Source organism: Simochromis diagramma, unplaced genomic scaffold, assembly GCF_900408965.1.
Source record: "Simochromis diagramma unplaced genomic scaffold, fSimDia1.1 OVJJ01000348.1, whole genome shotgun sequence".
NCBI lineage: Eukaryota > Metazoa > Chordata > Actinopteri > Cichliformes > Cichlidae > Simochromis > Simochromis diagramma.
Window position 1 is genome coordinate 2,172,072 of NW_024386755.1, and position 17,069 is coordinate 2,189,140.

Genomic DNA, 17,069 nt, shown 5'->3' on the forward strand with positions numbered 1-17,069 from the left:
CTTTAGAAAACTCCCAGAAAATAGGAAATACCAGCATTCATCTTAAAATCGCACACAGCGCCTGTGTATTTACAAACTTCGCATATAATTGAAAACCTTATTTATTTAAGCCTTAAATATATTTTTAAATTGTTTGGGTTTTGTTTTCATATGTTTTGCCACCTATAATGCACAGAACGGCGTGTAAAGGACACAAACTCTGTCAAATTTTTGGTCACTGTAACACTGTGAAATTGACGTCAATAATTATGCGTCTACTGTGTGGCGCATGCTTATAGCTATCAATAAATAGTGAAATGGCGCAGTTTCTCGTGTCTTTGACCATGAAATTTCGCGTATCTGTTTCCTGTTTTACGGGACATGAAGTACTCACAAACGACCACGACAGCCCGCCGCCAGTAGAGGCGGTAACGAGAAACCAGGACAGATTTTCTGTAGCGAAGAAGGTGCTCTCCTGCTTTCTGAACATTTCCGTTTGTTAACCAACAGTTCACAGAGCCACCACCATGGAGGAGGCAAAAAACAAAGAGAATAAGCAGCTCGAAAAGACTGATGAGAAGGACAAGGACAAAGAGAAGGCCCAGCAACCCTCGGGGAAGGATAAAGAGAAGAAAGAGGAGCAAGAATTGGTACATTTTCGCCTTTTGCTCATTCATTGAAATGTAATCGAGCCAGACGTGTTAATTTGCCTTAGTCACTGTCGCTTTGACAACATGGTCGAGCAGGCCAAAAGTTAGTGGGATTTAAGATAGACGTCTACCGAGCTTCAATTTACTGGACTGCAATTAATAAGCATATGAAATGTCACCAATCTGACTTATTAGTACGTTGTGGGCCTTTAAAATGCTGCTAATAACCTCCGTTAGGTAATTTTAGCCTAGCCTACATCAGCCGGTATGCTAGCGTTAGCTTGCTAGTTGTTATGTCCGCTGTCTTTCCTGGCATTAATGTAGCTCTGCTAGCATGTTCGGCTAGTACTGGAAGACGTACTGTATGACACAGCAGCTAACGTGAAGTCACAGAAACTCACGCAGCAAAATCCCATCTATTCTGCAATATCATATCTGAGAACTAATTAGATTGACTTTACATTTTACAGTTAGTGGAAAGCTAAGTGAAATCCAGTGCAAACATGGACAGGCGAATTCTTATTCCGAATATTCAGCATCTTTATTTAGAGAAGTTTGTGCAAACAAACAGAATTTGACTCTACTTAAATTTGCTTTCTTCATAGTTATAATGTACATACTACATGCTATTGGGTTTAACAAAAGTGTACAAATTAAAAATGCTGAAAAAATATATATAACTCGCAATTAAAGTATAGTATTATTAGTAAACCATACGTTACAGTAGCTTTAAAAGGCATACATTCATTGTTAGACAAATTCAGTAGACACATAATCATTATTATAAAGTAGAAAACCACATTCCTGTTCATATTTAAGCAATGCCTGGTGGTATGTAAATAGTAATACATACCTGCGCCACTGATGGGCTTGAATATTTATAAGATTTTATTAAGATTTAACAGAAAGAAATGTCATCTTGAGTTCTGCTTGGAAATCTGAATACAGGACTTTGAATTCAAGTATCTTGAATTCAGTGGGAGAAATCCCAACATTTTGGGATTTCCGAACTGAATGATTGAGCTTGCACCAAAACAAGCGGTTTATATAATACTCACTGACTGGCAACAGTTGACACTTATTAAGCAAATGTATTGTGTTGATATGCAACATCGGCAGTATTGAGAGGTCTTAAGGAGTCATGTTTTTTATTTTTATGGATTTGATTTATGACATTCTTATGTTGTCCTCATATTATTTCAGTCAGAAGAAGACAAGCAATTACAAGAGGATTTGGAGATGATGGTGGAGAGACTGAGTGTGAGTATTCACATTTCTCCAACAACTTCTTTGTGTGTTGAGGTATGAAACAAATTCCTACAAAGTAAAAATATTTTTGGGTTGTTGTTTTTTTTTCACATTTGCAGGAGGAAAACACAGCACTGTATCGTCCTGCATTAGAAGAACTGCGCAGACAGATTCGTTCCTCAACCACCTCCATGACCTCAGTACCTAAACCCCTGAAATTCCTGCGCCCACACTATGGCAAGCTCAAAGAAATCTATGAGGGCATGGCCCCTGGAGAGAACAAGGTGAGACTCTTGGCCAGAAAATGGACTGAATTTAGTATGAATAGATTCCCAAGAGAGTGTGTGTATGTATGTATGTATATATATATATATATATATATATATATATATATATACACACACACACACATTAGGGGTGCAACGATACACAAAATTCACGGTTCGGTTCGATACTTTGGTGTCACGGTTCGATATTTTTTCGATACAAAAAAAATGTTCATGCCTTTTTAATTTGTCATTTATTAAAATTATAAATATATATTTTAACTCAAAGTACAGTTTTTAAATTTAACCCTAACCCTTGTGCGTGTTTTTTATTTTGACAGCGAATGCGCACCTGTGGACCACTTATGTGCAGCCCTGGTTATTTAGCTCGTCATATTGCAGCCACAGAAATTATTTTGTCCATGAAACCATAAAGCTGCACTTTCTTTTTGCCTTATACTCTGATTTGTCATAACTTCTCCGTTTTGTGGTAAGCTTTTCTTTGGCTGTCACTTCTTCACCCTGACCTGTCTTATTTGGCTCAGCAGAACTAAAATATATATCCTGCTGCTTTTACACACGCACTCACATATATCGCTTACAGCGATTCTCTGCGCGATCAACCTCTCACATGTTTAAGCTGCTGCGGGAGATTTCACTTGTCATGTTTGCATAGTAAGCTAACGATTAATAAGACGATGTCAGAGGAATTGGTGCGCAAATTATCATCACTCACAGATCAGTGCTGTCGCTCTCTATACACAGTTCGCGCCATTGCAAAGTGAAAGCAAAAAAACAAGCGCAAATTCAAACGCGATTTCAATATGTCACATATTGACAGTGGCTCACCAATGCCAATGACATAATTACCCAGCTACATTTCTGAAAGAATGCAAAAGCATTGACATATATTTTTCCTTCCTACAATAGCCCGACGGGCAGGGCAGAGATAGATTTTGGTAGCCCGACTGAAAAAATCGCTAGCCCCAGGACGTCGGGCTAGCGATATTGCGAGCCCTGTATCTGATTGAGGAATCACTCATCTTTGTAAAAGAGAGTTTATTACAGAGAAATGTCTCTTTCCAAAATAAAAGCTATACTATCCGCTTCTTCTGGGCTATATTCTCAGCAGCATATTAAACATATAAGGAGAATCATGTGCTAACAGCTGTCTAAATGACTCGGCTAAAGTTAGTAGCATGCTTGCTTGTTTTTTTTCTGCTTCCACTTGTCTTTGCACTAGGATGATGTCGGCGTAAATGTGCAGTCATATTCGTTGTGTTCCCACTAGTGCTGTCAGCGTTAATCTCGTTGAAATGACCTTAACGCCACAACACGGCAAATCTCCGTTAACGAGCTACCGCCGATCGCCCCGTGCATGGGGCTAGACGGCCAACACGTTAACGAGCTAACTGCGCTAACACACTAGTTCCCACCCATGTAATTGAGCATTGCGTGGCACATCCAACATACTGTTTTACTTTAGTCCATGACTCGCTTACCTTCAGGGTCATACATCACATGAAAACCAAAATAATTCCAAACGCCAGATATGAATGAGGGTGGGGGAGGTTCAATTTGCCATGTAAGGAGAGCTTAACTTCTGTCTCGCTAGCTTGCCCTGCGCTCTTCCTTCTGACGATGCTGTCTGTGTTGAGCGCTCAGTGAATCTGCGTTCGACTACTCCACCTAGGCTGCACTGTCGAGCCTAGGCGGAGTAGTCGAACGCAGATTCACTGAGCGCTCAACACAGACAGCATCGTCAGAAGGAAAGTTGATAAAATAAATTACAAATGTTGTATTGTTCGATACATATGCGTACCGAACCGAAAGCACTGTATCGAACGGTTCAATATCGATACGAATATCGTTGCACCCCTAATAAATATATATATATATATATATATAAATAAATAAATGTGATGTGAGAGGAAGAAGCTTGACGCATTGCACGAGACCATTAAGAATTTTTAATGATATGTATGACAGTCCCCAAGGGGCAATTAAGATAGATACCTTGCCGACCGTACATACAATACACAAACATCACATTGGGGAGACGGGTCAGGCTAGGTAGCACTGGCCGGTCGACCACACGAGCAGCGACCCGGAACTGAACAATGGAAAATGCACAACATGAGGAAAGACGAGGAGAAAAAAGAACTCCCCCAGACTGAGCTCCAACAGGGAGATCAGTTTGAGAACAGGGGGGGAAAAAACACCTCAGCACAAAGCACATAAATCATCACACCTCACAAGATAGAAAATGTAAGGCGTTTGGACGGGGTGGGGGGTGAGTGTAGGGGTGTGTCAGTGTACGCACGTGTGTGTGTGTGTGTTGCGTGTTCAGCCAAGAGAAAGTGTCGCTTCACTCAACTAGGCAAAAGTCAACAATCTTCGGTCAACGCGGATGGCCATGAAGGAGGGGGGAGAGAGTCACAACAACAGTCTTGTTATGTAAGGGAGAATTTTGTTATTCCTGTCAGCTTTTGCCTTGAGCATCCAGCTGGCGCCAGGGCGGCCGCATGAGATGAAGATGGTAGTTGTCTTGGTTAGTGCAAACAAACTGCCTCCAATTTTGCAGTTGGTCTAATGTCCGTCACTAGTCACCAGGTCTCTCAATTCCCGTTGCAGTGCCACCTCCAAGATCTTATCCATATTGCATTCAGTAAACACAGTCTGAGTACTCACAGCCCTGCCGATCATGTCCGCCAGCCTTATGGGATTTTGAACAGCTGTAGCCGGTTCTTGTTCTTCGATAAGCCAGGTCCGAGCCAGCTCCAATCAGCCAGAACTTCCGAATTGGTAGATGTCGTTCAATGTCCTCCATCGAGAGTGTCACCAGACACACGACGCAACGTCCATCGAGTATCCGGCAGTAAATGTCTCCGCAGGACAATCGGGCTCTCCCAAGCCCCGGCTTCTCGGCAAGACTATACAAAAGACATGAGAAGCCAAGCAGGAAAGACAAGGGAGAGAGAGTGAGAAGGAGAAAAAGCAACGGCCTCCGTCAAGAGCCAAGAAAGAAAGGTGGTGGAGTGGTTAGCATGAGGGTTACAAGTTCAGCCTCCGCTGGGGCTTTTTGGATGACCTTTACTTGTTCTCACTGTACCTGTGTGGGTTTCCTCCGTGTTGTCCAGCTTCCTCCCACAGTTCAAAGACATGCATGACGGGTTATTTGGCCATGAATGTGAGGTAGACAAAGTACTTGGAAGTGTATAGAAATGCTGTATGAATGTGTGATTAAAATGGAACTGTTAGTTAAAAGTGCTCAATTACATTGTGGGTCATTTGAAAAATATCCAACATTAGTATTGGGTTTAAACAGTGTGTGTTCATGTTTGTTGTTGCAGCGCTTCTGTGCTGATGTTGTATCAGTGCTCGCTATGACCATGAGCGGTGAGAGGGAGTGTTTGAAGTACCGCCTAGTGGGCTCCCAGGAAGAGCTGGCTTCCTGGGGACATGAATACGTCAGGTAAGACATGTTACAGTGGAGTGCTGCGAATGCCACAAGTTTTCTGCTGAGTAAAGGGCCCCGCTTTGGAATGATCTAACTGAGGAGTTCAGGTTTACATTTTTAGACATGTTGAAGTTTTCATAAAGGACTCTAATTGGCTCTCTGTTCACTAAGGTTTTTTGGTTTGCTTACAGTGAGAGGAACAGCTGCTGTCAGCTCTAGAAATATACTTTCAGTTCACCCTGGTGTTCTTCAGCATAGTACTGCCTCTTTGCTGTCCACTATGTGTCAGTCAGAGATGAGCAGCCACAGCTCCACATATCTTTCACAATAATGTGCTTTTACTGTTCAACATTGACATTTTTTAACAGTAGAATTTGCAGCAGCTCTGTAGCTCCATTTTTTCACTGTCTCACTTTCTAGTAATTGAGAATGTTCCATGTAACCATCTGATTGCTAATGAAACTGAAACTTGTCACTTATTTGGAACTTTTTGAAAAGTGCAAAAGTCAGTACTAACCACTTCCCAAATTATTAGTTACTGATTTCTTTGGATTAGTGATTGAGGTCTAATTAGTTGCATTTTAAGTTTGGTGTCTGCACCAAAAGTCTGTTGATTTGATACTGAAAGGAATTCATACAAAAGCTTGACAGATATTGTGTTTTTCCTTCTGATGAATAAGTGAAAAACATTTTTATTTTCCTTTGCCTCATTTTTTGGTAAGTCTGTTTGGAGTCACTATTCTGTCTGTCTTTCAGACACCTTGCAGGTGAGGTGGCTAAAGAGTGGCAGGAGGTAGAGGAGAATGATAAGACCCAGCAGGAAACGCTTTTGAAACTAGTGAAGGAGATTGTGCCCTACAACATGGCCCACAATGCTGAGCACGAGGCATGTGACCTGCTGATGGAGATTGAGAGGCTGGACATGCTGGAGGACTATATTGATGAAAACGCATACGGCAAAGTCTGCCTCTACCTCACCAGGTGTGTTTGAGCTATTCTACACAAACCTTGTTTAGTTTAGCATGTTGTATAGTATAAATATGAATTAGTGATTTTTCACTGGAATATGAGCATCTCTTAACTTTGTGCTTCACTTCTTCAGCTGTGTGAGTTACGTTCCTGAGCCAGAGAACTCGGCACTGCTGAGATGTGCCTTGAACATCTTCAGGAAGTTCAACTGTTATCCAGAAGCCCTGCGCCTGGCCCTGATGCTCAATGATGTGGAGCTTGTCGAAAACATCTTCACATCCTGCAAAGACATGTAAGAACTTTAAAGTTCTGCCTTTAACTTTAAAGACCCAACATGATCATGTTGGTTCTCACAGGTGCAAAACTTACTGACACAATTTCTGAGTGTGCATATATATTTAACTCTATAAAGGTATATCAAAGTAATTTAGTCAGATATTAGTGGATAACGTGCATTAAACACAAACTCCTTGTAATTTTATTGTTTTATCCAGAGTCATCCAGAAACAGATGGCATTCATGTTGGGTCGTCATGGCATGTTCCTGGAGCTTAATGAGGATGTAGAGGACTATGAAGACCTGACTGAGATCATGTCAAATGTGCAGCTCAACAGCAACTTCTTGGCCCTGGCTAGAGAGGTAGGACAGGAGGTTATAAAGAAATGTATTTTAAGGTTTAAGAAATATATTGAGAATTGTTCAATAAGGGGTGGCATGGTGGTTAGCACTGTTGCCTCACAGGAAGAAGAGCCTGAGTTCAATTCCACCATCAGGCCAGGGTCTTTCTGTGTGGAGTTTGAATGCTCTCCCCGTGTTTGCGTACTCCCTGGGTACTCCAGCTTTATTTATAGTGGGGTTAACTCTGAATTGCCCTAGGTGTGAATGTGAGTGCGAATGGTTGTCTGTCTTTATGTGTTAGTCCTAAAACAGCTGGGATACACTCTGGCTCATAAGGTTGCATATACAGCTGTGGTCAGATGTTTGGAAACTGTGGGGAAAATAATTTTTTGATCACCTGGTGAAGTTGTAAGCTTGCTCAGGTAGAAAGAAATGAACAATCTAGTATAGTTATGGTACTTTCATTTTAAAGGAGAGCGACAGCAAAAATGCCATTAAGTGAAATAAGTATTTGATCCCCAAGCAAGACATGACCTGTTGGCATTTACAGTGGCAATTTCTTGTAGTTGGTCTCCAGGTTTGCACATATCTCAGGAGGGAATTTGGCCCACTCCTCTTCAAGTTTCTTGTTTTCTTGACGAGCTTGTTAGTGAGCTTGTGTAGTTTTGGGCTGATCCACCACCTTTCTTCTGGTAAAACTCACCCATGAGGCAAGATCTTACGTGGAGTTCCAGACTGATGGTGATTGATAGTCTCTTTTTTTTTTTTTTCTTCCATATCTGAATAATCGCTCAAACACCTTCTTACCAAACTTGTTGCTGATGGTCTAGTAGTCCATTCCAGCCTGTTGCATGTCTACAATCTTGTTCCTGACATCCTTTGACAGCTTTTTGTTCTTGCCAATGGTGGTGGAGAGGCTGGAATGAAAGAAATAGATTCTGTGCTCAAGTGTGCTTTGTAGCAATAAAAGATAGATTGACTGTAATCTGTGTACCACATAGAAACACAGCCGATCTGTGAGACCCAGAATTCTGGTTGGATGGAGAGGATGAAATGCCTATATCACTCAGACATGCAGATCAATTTATAACTTCAATGTAATGTGTTTTTGCTGGATTTTTTTTGTTCATATTCAGTCTCTCTCCATTAGAATGAAACTGTCATAAAAATTCGATGAATGAATGAATTAAAAAAAAAAAAATCACCCCACAAAATAAATTCAGCTTGTGAAGCCAATAATTTTTCTTTAAATCAATAAACATGCATGCTGTCATTCCACCCTGGAGAAACAGTTTGACGCAAAGTTCAAAATTATGAGTGACGTTCATCCTTATTATGAGTGACGGTAACTTCTGATCAAACTGTACAAATAAAACTTAAATGGCAACAAAAAGTTGCAAAAGGTTTTCATGAAGATAGATTTGTTTTTTTATGTACAAGTCAAACATTGAGTGTTTTGATTGCCCAGTTTTCACATCATGACAGCTTATTTAGTTCCATCCTATCATGTAACAACTTGTCGTCTGCGTTGCACAACACTTCAGTTATTAATAACAACTTTGAGGAAATGTTTTTCAAAGGGTTAGAAACAATGGTATGTAATGTGATGATATGGTCAGCAACATCTAAACTTCCTGTATCCAAACCTTTTTGTGCCCAGTTTTTGATATCAAAATTCAGGTACCCAGAAAGGCCCCAATGTACCACCCTCCACATTAAAACTGTTTGTCTGTACTATGTGGAATCAGTTATACAAACAGGAAACACAAGGTTTTTTGTAGAAAGGTTGTTGCTGAAGATTTAATTGAGATGAACTGTAGATAAATGTAATGCCAAAATTGTAAAAAGAGGATAAGAGGCAGAATAAATTTCCTCTGGAGTAGGTGACAAATAGATGGTGAAAGCACTGAATGAAAAGCCTAAAATGACTCTCATCACTGGCACTTTAAGAATAATGGTCTATGATTCATAAAGGGAGATGGAGGATTATACCCTAAGCACAGCTTCACTCTCTAATGACTCAGTCCTTTTTACTTTTATTAATAACAAACTTGTCTTGTCTTCCCCAGTTGGATATCATGGAGCCCAAAGTACCAGATGACATCTACAAAACACACCTGGAAAACAACAGTGAGTACATGTGAAAAGGTTTACTGTTTCTATTCTGTTAGGTGGCATATCAATTTGAAGACTGATATACTCATTTTCATTCTTTAAAAAGAATGAAAAATAAGAAGGTAACAAATAGGGCTGGGCCATATCATACCGTTCACGGTAATACCGGTATAATGTTGGACAACAATAAGAAAATGAAATATCGCGATAGAATGTGGGTGAAACGCACATGCGCAGTGCCTTTGTTTTCATACGCACATGGCGGAAAAAGCATGGCGGCGACAGAGAATGAGAAGGACGAAAGCGGATTGTTGAATGAAACAGATGAACCAGAATTGGTTTGTAAAAATGCTGCAACTTCAGTGGTGTGGAACTGGTTTAGCTTTCGTCTATCAGATACACATCAAAGCACCATTTTTGGTAGAGCATGCTAGCGGGCCGTCGTTATTACTGTGTTTTTTGGAAAATACGGCACACTTAAAATCAATCCTTTGATTTTTCTGAAAGCCGACAGTGCCCCTTATAATCCCGTGTGCCTTATGTATGAATTCTGGTTGTGTTTACTGACCTTGAAATGATTTTATGTCGTACACGGTGCTGGAAAATCTGTCAAATGCTTTAGTACGACTTTGCTAAGCTACGAACCCGCACCGCTTGATGGATTGTCAGAGCATTACGGCTATCGTAGGGAGGAGCCTCGCGGAGTGATACGTACTGTGCTTCAACATAATATTACCGTATTGTGTGTGTATAAGCTCTTTAAGTTTTGTGGATATTATACATGGTTATGCTGAGGATATGTCGGCCAATTTCCACTGGAAATGCCTTTTGGTTAAACTGTCAGCAAGGAATTTGTATTTGCACTCTTGAATTTTTATATAACTTTATTGTACATAAAAAAACAGCTGCTTGTTTAAGTGAAAATACATAGATGTTTGTTTGTTTTTTTGCACTAATAAAGTTGTAGAGTTGTAAAGTATTTTGTCTAGTGTCAATTATATCGTCAGTTATATCGTTATCGCAAATTTTCAAATGTATATCGTGATAAATATTTTTGGTCATATCGCCCTGCTCTAGTAACAAATCTTCTGACATAAAAACTATATGACCCTTCAGTGATGAACTTCAGAATTTAAGTGGAAGGATCTATACTTGCAGAGTGATGACAGTACAGTAACAGGACCAGCCCTTGGCTTTTTGGCGTACAAGACAAGATTAAATTTTAAACCCCTTTTCCCCTAATACTGAGTTGGCAACTCAACTCAGCTTGACTTGACTTAATTCGACTCAGTTTTTAGGGTTTTCCACTGGGTGGTGGTATCTAGTACCAGGTACCTTTTTTTTTAGTAGCTCTTCACCTTGGGTTCCAAGCTGAGTTGAGCCGAAAAAACTCCAATCATGGGAGTGACGTCACTGGATGACTCACAAGAGTGACTACTTCACAAAAATCTCCATCAGAGCTGAAGTCCAGACACTCTCCTCTTCTTTTTGTCTCTCCCCTCTCTCTCTCTCTCTCTCTCTCTCCTCTCCTCTCTCTCTCTCTCTCTCTCTCTCTCTCTCTCTCTCTCTCTCTCTCTCTCTCTCTCTCTGTCTCTCTCTCTCTCTCTCTCTCTCTCTCTCTCTCTCTCTCTCTCTCTCTCTGTTCCTCTCTTTGTATCTCTATATCTCTCTCTATCTGTCACTCTTGGCTCACTTTAAGAGGCTGGTGTTTGGTTCTTTAAATCCATTCACATCATTAAAGACAAAATGAGGTAGTTTGATACGATCTGTGTTTTGTGATTTACTGTTAAGTTGAGCTAAATGTACCCACGCTCCATCACCTTTGTGCTGTATGTGGCAGGGTTTGGAGGCAGTGGCTCCCAAGTGGACTCGGCCCGGATGAACTTGGCTTCTTCTTTTGTGAACGGCTTTGTGAATGCAGCCTTTGGACAAGATAAACTCCTCACAGATGATGGCAACAAGTGGCTGTACAAGAACAAGGACCACGGTATGAGAAAACACATGTACCATACACAGCATATAAAGGTGGAGGGCTTCTGTGGCTATACTGGGTACTTTTCAATCTCACAACCATATATCTGTGAGCATTTCTGGCAGTCTTCAGCACATTTTATTTGCCGCTGTCTTCAGGCATGTTGAGCGCTGCAGCTTCCTTGGGTATGATCCTGCTGTGGGATGTAGATGGTGGTCTGACGCAGATTGACAAATACCTCTACTCTTCTGAAGACTACATCAAGGTATAGTTTGGATATATTTGAGAGGACACGTCAAACTTTTCCTTATATACAGATCAGTGTCCTGTTTTGACATTTGTAATGCATCTGTAGCACTGTTTTTATAGCAAGGCAGTTATATAAAGAACTCACTCTTCACTGACTTGGTTTTAACAATTAACTCTGTGAACAACATAAGTGATCCTCAGGCTTATTGTGAATTGGGAGAGGTATAAAGTGAACCTTTTTGGGGTTTTTTTTGTTTGGTTTTTTCATCATGCATCATCCTTGTCTGTGCAGTCTGGTGCCCTTCTGGCCTGTGGCATTGTAAACTCAGGTGTAAGGAATGAGTGTGATCCAGCTCTTGCCCTGCTGTCTGACTACGTCCTCCACAATAGTAACATCATGAGGATAGGAGCCATCTTTGGGTGAGGAGAATGCTTGTAGAAACCATCCATAGAGATATCTTGTCTTATATTCTTTGAATGTTAAGTAATCACATTATGTCCTGCTCCTTTTCTTCTTTTTTTTCAGACTGGGTCTTGCTTATGCTGGCTCCAACAGAGAAGATGTCCTGTCTCTCCTTCTCCCCGTCATGGGAGACTCTAAATCCAGCATGGAGGTATGTCTTCACATTTTCTATATAGCTCCCTATTCTTAAGGAGGATCAGATTAGTATCATTTCTGTGTGTCTTAAATCCTCAGGTGGTTGGTGTGACGGCGCTGGCATGTGGTATGATCGCAGTAGGAACTTGTAATGGTGATGTGACCTCCACCATTGTCCAGACCATCATGGAGAAGAACGAACAGGAGTTGAAGGACACATATGCTCGCTGGCTGCCTTTGGGCTTGGGACTCAACCACCTGGGTATGCATTTGCGGAGAACACAGGAAAATAAAATGCACAATTTCTCAAAGTTTGACAACTTTTTCTGAATCATTTTGTGCTGAATAAAATCTTCTTATTGTAGTGCATAATTTCTTTCCTCCTGGTCAGCTGCTCTAACTGCTGTCATTTCATTGGCTTTAGGGAAAGGAGAGGCAATTGAGACGACTCTGGCAGCTCTGCAGGTTGTCCCTGAACCTTTCCGCAGTTTTGCCAATACGCTAGTGGATATTTGTGCATATGCAGGTTAGTCTTTTAGGCTTACCACACACCTACTGCAGACCTATGTACTGTGTTAGTTATATTTCACTGCTATAATTTCCTCTTCTGTCCAGGATCTGGTAATGTGCTAAAGGTGCAACAGCTTCTCCACATCTGCAGTGAGCATTATGAAGCCAAGGAGAAGGAAAAAGAGGAGGACAAAGATAAGAAGGACAAGAAGGACAAAGACAAGAAGGAGACTGCTGCTGACATGGGCTCCCACCAAGTAAGGACAGACTTGTAGTCCTTATAATCATACATCAGTTCTTTTTATTTATCTGTTTTCCTACATGGGTGGAAGGGGAAAAAAACCTTGAATACTTTGTTTACTCCGTCAGGGTGTGGCTGTTCTTGGTATTGCCCTTATTGCCATGGGAGAGGAGATTGGCTCAGAGATGGCACTACGAACATTTGGACACCTGGTCAGTTACACTACTTTACTGGCAGTGAATCTTTTCAGTTTCATTGCTGAATGCTTTGTTACCTTATCTCACCATCTCTGTGAGAAAAATTCATGTTTTCTCAAAAATGAAGTCGGCACTGACTTCTGTTCTGCATTTGATTCTTCTCACTCACATCACTCCTCCTTTTATCCTGATTCTTGTTCTTATTCTTAAAGAGTTCCTTTCTGTCATTTGTATACAAGGGTGCAACAGCCTAAGTAGGCAATTCATATATTTAGAAACACATTTTTGTTCCTGTATATTCCTGATTTATGCTGTCATGAACTTTCATTTTCTTTCTTTGCATTTTATCAGCTGCGTTACGGTGAGCCCACCCTGAGGCGAGCGGTGCCCCTGGCCCTTGCGCTCATTTCTGTGTCTAACCCGCGTCTGAACATCTTGGACACCCTCAGCAAGTTTTCCCATGATGCTGACCCCGAGGTCTCCCACAACTCCATCTTTGCCATGGGCATGGTGGGCAGTGGTAAGTTTAGGAACAATATGAAATCATGAAAACTAACAATGATTGCCATTATACAGTACTGTGCTAAAATATTGAGCCGCCCCTCATTTCTTGATATTTCGCTTCCAAAGAAACTTGTAATATTTTTAAATGATCTTGAGCAATAGTTCTCCAGCTTTCTGAAGAGTTTTCTTTGGCCATTGGCTGCTTTTTCACTCATTTTCTGTTCAGGCCTTGTACCTGACCATTTTCAGAGGAATGTTATTTTAATAACACCAATCCTAAATCTGATCCTAAATATTATCATCCTTAAATAATTTCTGGAAACTGGACAAGTGAAAGATAGTTTAAAAGCCTGCTATTTTTTTGTTCTATCTACGGCAAATGAATAGTATCTGAAAATCATGTCCTTAACAAATAAGGGGAAAAAATCAGCAAAGAATTGATAGAGGAGCTGAGAGATACATCTGGCACCTCCACTTACTACGTCATCTGTGTCATTAGAAATGATCTCAGTGGAAGAGTAGCTATCAAAAAGCCTTTCTTAAGGGAAGAGAACAAGGAGAAAAGGCTGAGATATGCCAAATAACACAAGACCTGGACTTAAAAGTGGCAACACGTCTGATCGAGGGATGAATCTAAATTTGAAGGTTTTGGTTCAAATTGTTAATGTGTACAGAAGAGGGCAGGAGAGAGGTACAGCTGTGAATATCCACAACCACCTATGAAACACAGTGGAGGCTCTGTCAAGGTTGCTTCATTTCAGCCAGTGCTGATGGAGATATTGTCAAAATTGATGTAATTATGAACACTGAAAAGTACTGTCAGGTTTTTATCCACCATGCAATACCGACTACAAAGCATTTGATTGGAAACAGCATACATTTTCAGCATGACAATGATGCAAATCACACTGCTGATGCAGTAGCGGCATATCTGGATAGAAAAACACACTGTTAGTCATGGACTGGCCTCCCCAGAGCCTTAAAGAAGCCTGGAGAACATTTCCTGAGGACTACTTAAAGAAATTACAGAAAACTGCCTTGCCCTCAGCCTGCTTTGAGACTCCTTTTACAAAATAAGCATCTTTTTGCATTAAGTAAGACTTGAAATTACTGACTGTCAAATTAGTCACCAAAAACCCAGTTTTGAAATGTTTACTGAGATCATAGATCAATTTAGAACTAGGATCTCTTCCTGTGCTGGCTATTTGTAAACAATGCTGCTGTGTCCAAGGGATTTTCCTAGTAGCTAATTTCCTAGTCAATTCAGTTATAAGTAGAATAATAAACTGGTCCAAAATGAACAAAAATACAGAAAGCAGTTAAAATTGAGTGCAGTTGAATTCATGCATTCAATTCATGGGATATCAAATATTTTCTTTTCAAGCCTTTCACCATATTATTCATAACAAACTTGTATTGTAAATCCAGCTAAAACGTGTGGCTCAATCTTTAACTACATCTTTAACTACACTGCTACATCGTCATGTAGCAGTTAAAGATGTCCCAGCTTGCATAGAATGGTTCATTATCTTGCTCAGTACTGCAGAACCATGCTAATTGGTTAAGACGCTAATGTGCCAGCTATCCGAAAAACTAACTAGACTAAAGTTTCTCACTAAAATTTTCACAGAATGCTTGAAGGTATATGTTACTTAGTTGGCATTTTCAATGGAGCACAATGCCTCCTCGACTGAGAGTGCCACCGGTGTCAATGCCCTTTACAAGTTTAACAGCTCTTAATTTTTTCCATTTCCTCAGGCACAAATAATGCCCGACTGGCAGCCATGCTGCGGCAGCTGGCACAATATCACGCCAAAGATCCCAATAATCTCTTCATGGTCCGACTGGCTCAGGTGGGTGGCAAAACAAAAGGAACCCTGTACAAGACTCAAATTAACTTTTGGAAAAGTGTGTGAGTGCGTGTGTGTTTGTGTGTACGTGCACGCCTTGCGTGTGTGTGTTAGAGTAATTATTGACTTTTTGTCGTGTTTGCCTCTGCAGGGTCTGACTCACCTGGGCAAAGGCACACTCACACTCTGTCCCTACCATAGCGACAGGCAGCTGATGAGTCAGGTTGCCGTGGCGGGACTGCTCACTGTGCTCGTCTCCTTCCTCGACGTCAAGAACAGTGAGTTAATTTTCTCCCACTCAGCTGCACACATCCATTATTAGTCAGTAATTTGAAAGTTTTTTTTGAACCGAGAGTCTCCTGTGCTAACATCCCCTCGTGTCTTGTGTGTATTACAGTAATCCTGGGAAAATCTCACTACATTCTCTATGGCCTGGTAGCAGCCATGCAGCCACGTATGTTGGTCACATTCGATGAGGAACTCCGACCGCTGCCTGTGTCTGTTAGAGTTGGACAGGTAAAGCCTGGGATAACTTATTTGAGACAATTAAAGTCTGCAGAGCTTATTGACTCTCTTTTCTCCCTAACACAAAGCACCACAGATAAAGTTTCAAACTGTGTTCAGAGAAAGATGAGATTACCTATCCTACTAACCCATGTAATTAATTCCCTCCTGAACAGGTTCTGCTGTCTTTTTTTTTTTCTCTGAGAGTTGCTGAAAGCAAGAACTTTAACAGCTCTTTTCTTCAGAGAAATTTTTTTTTTTTTTAAAGAATAGAAGCGTGGTGGAGAATGGTATGTAATTTAATAGCCAAAAAATGGACATGGTTGTTTAACACAATTTTCTCTGACCTGTCTACAGGCTGTGGATGTTGTGGGCCAGGCAGGTAAGCCTAAGGCCATCACAGGTTTCCAGACTCACACCACGCCAGTGTTGCTGGCTCATGGAGAAAGGGCAGAGCTGGCCACAGAGGAGTACCTGCCCGTCACGCCCATACTGGAGGGCTTTGTCATCCTCCGCAAGAACCCTAACTATGAAACCTAGACTGCACCCGTCCTCACTGGCCTTTTCTCGTGTTTCTAAGGGTAGCCCTCCATGGCTCTTGGCAGTTGTTATAATTAGTTGTTCATTGCATGGCTGGAAAAGGGCTAGACAGGCCTGGCTTTCTTCATCTGTCGTCTGCAGCCCAGTTCTAGCAATCATTAAAAATGGATGGATAGGGTCTGGTTAATTGGACTGGTATGACACAGGGAGGGCATACTGGGACCTCATCCTCTCTACATAAAGATGGTTTCCTCATTGCTCCAATTTTGATCCATCTCTCCCACATGTACTGAACCAGCTGTTTGACTGACCTGAGGCCAGTTTATAAAGTGGGACCTGTTCAACATCAGCAAATGAATGACTAAAATCCTGCAAAATCCTCATCAGTACTTCACATGTGTTTCCCCCGCCAACTATTAAATTCATTTTAATAAAAGCATTTAAAAGTGTGTATTCAGCATCACGATTTTCTTTTTTGTTTTTGTTACAGTACTGTACAAGGTTGAATCAGTAATAAAAACGTCGACCAGTTTGTGGAAATGCTGTGACTGTGTTTTTTTTTTTGGGTTTTTTTTTCATTAAGAAGCAAAATGTTTTAT

General features: G+C 41.0%; 1 protein-coding gene across 1 annotated transcript; it reads left to right on the top strand.

The window, feature by feature from the left end:
* The first annotated feature begins 436 nt into the window (after window positions 1-436).
* psmd2 (proteasome 26S subunit, non-ATPase 2) lies at window positions 437-17,010 on the top strand. Its single transcript, XM_040025155.1, has 21 exons — window positions 437-629; window positions 1,833-1,889; window positions 1,997-2,161; window positions 5,497-5,618; window positions 6,360-6,584; window positions 6,706-6,864; window positions 7,067-7,211; window positions 9,260-9,320; window positions 11,146-11,292; window positions 11,436-11,542; window positions 11,819-11,946; window positions 12,053-12,140; window positions 12,224-12,386; window positions 12,549-12,650; window positions 12,740-12,891; window positions 13,004-13,087; window positions 13,424-13,592; window positions 15,335-15,429; window positions 15,578-15,704; window positions 15,824-15,942; window positions 16,288-17,010. Exons 1-21 carry the CDS (start codon window positions 507-509, stop codon window positions 16,468-16,470), a joined length of 2,721 nt encoding a protein of 906 aa, XP_039881089.1. The 5' UTR covers window positions 437-506; the 3' UTR covers window positions 16,471-17,010.
* Window positions 17,011-17,069: the final 59 nt, after the last annotated feature.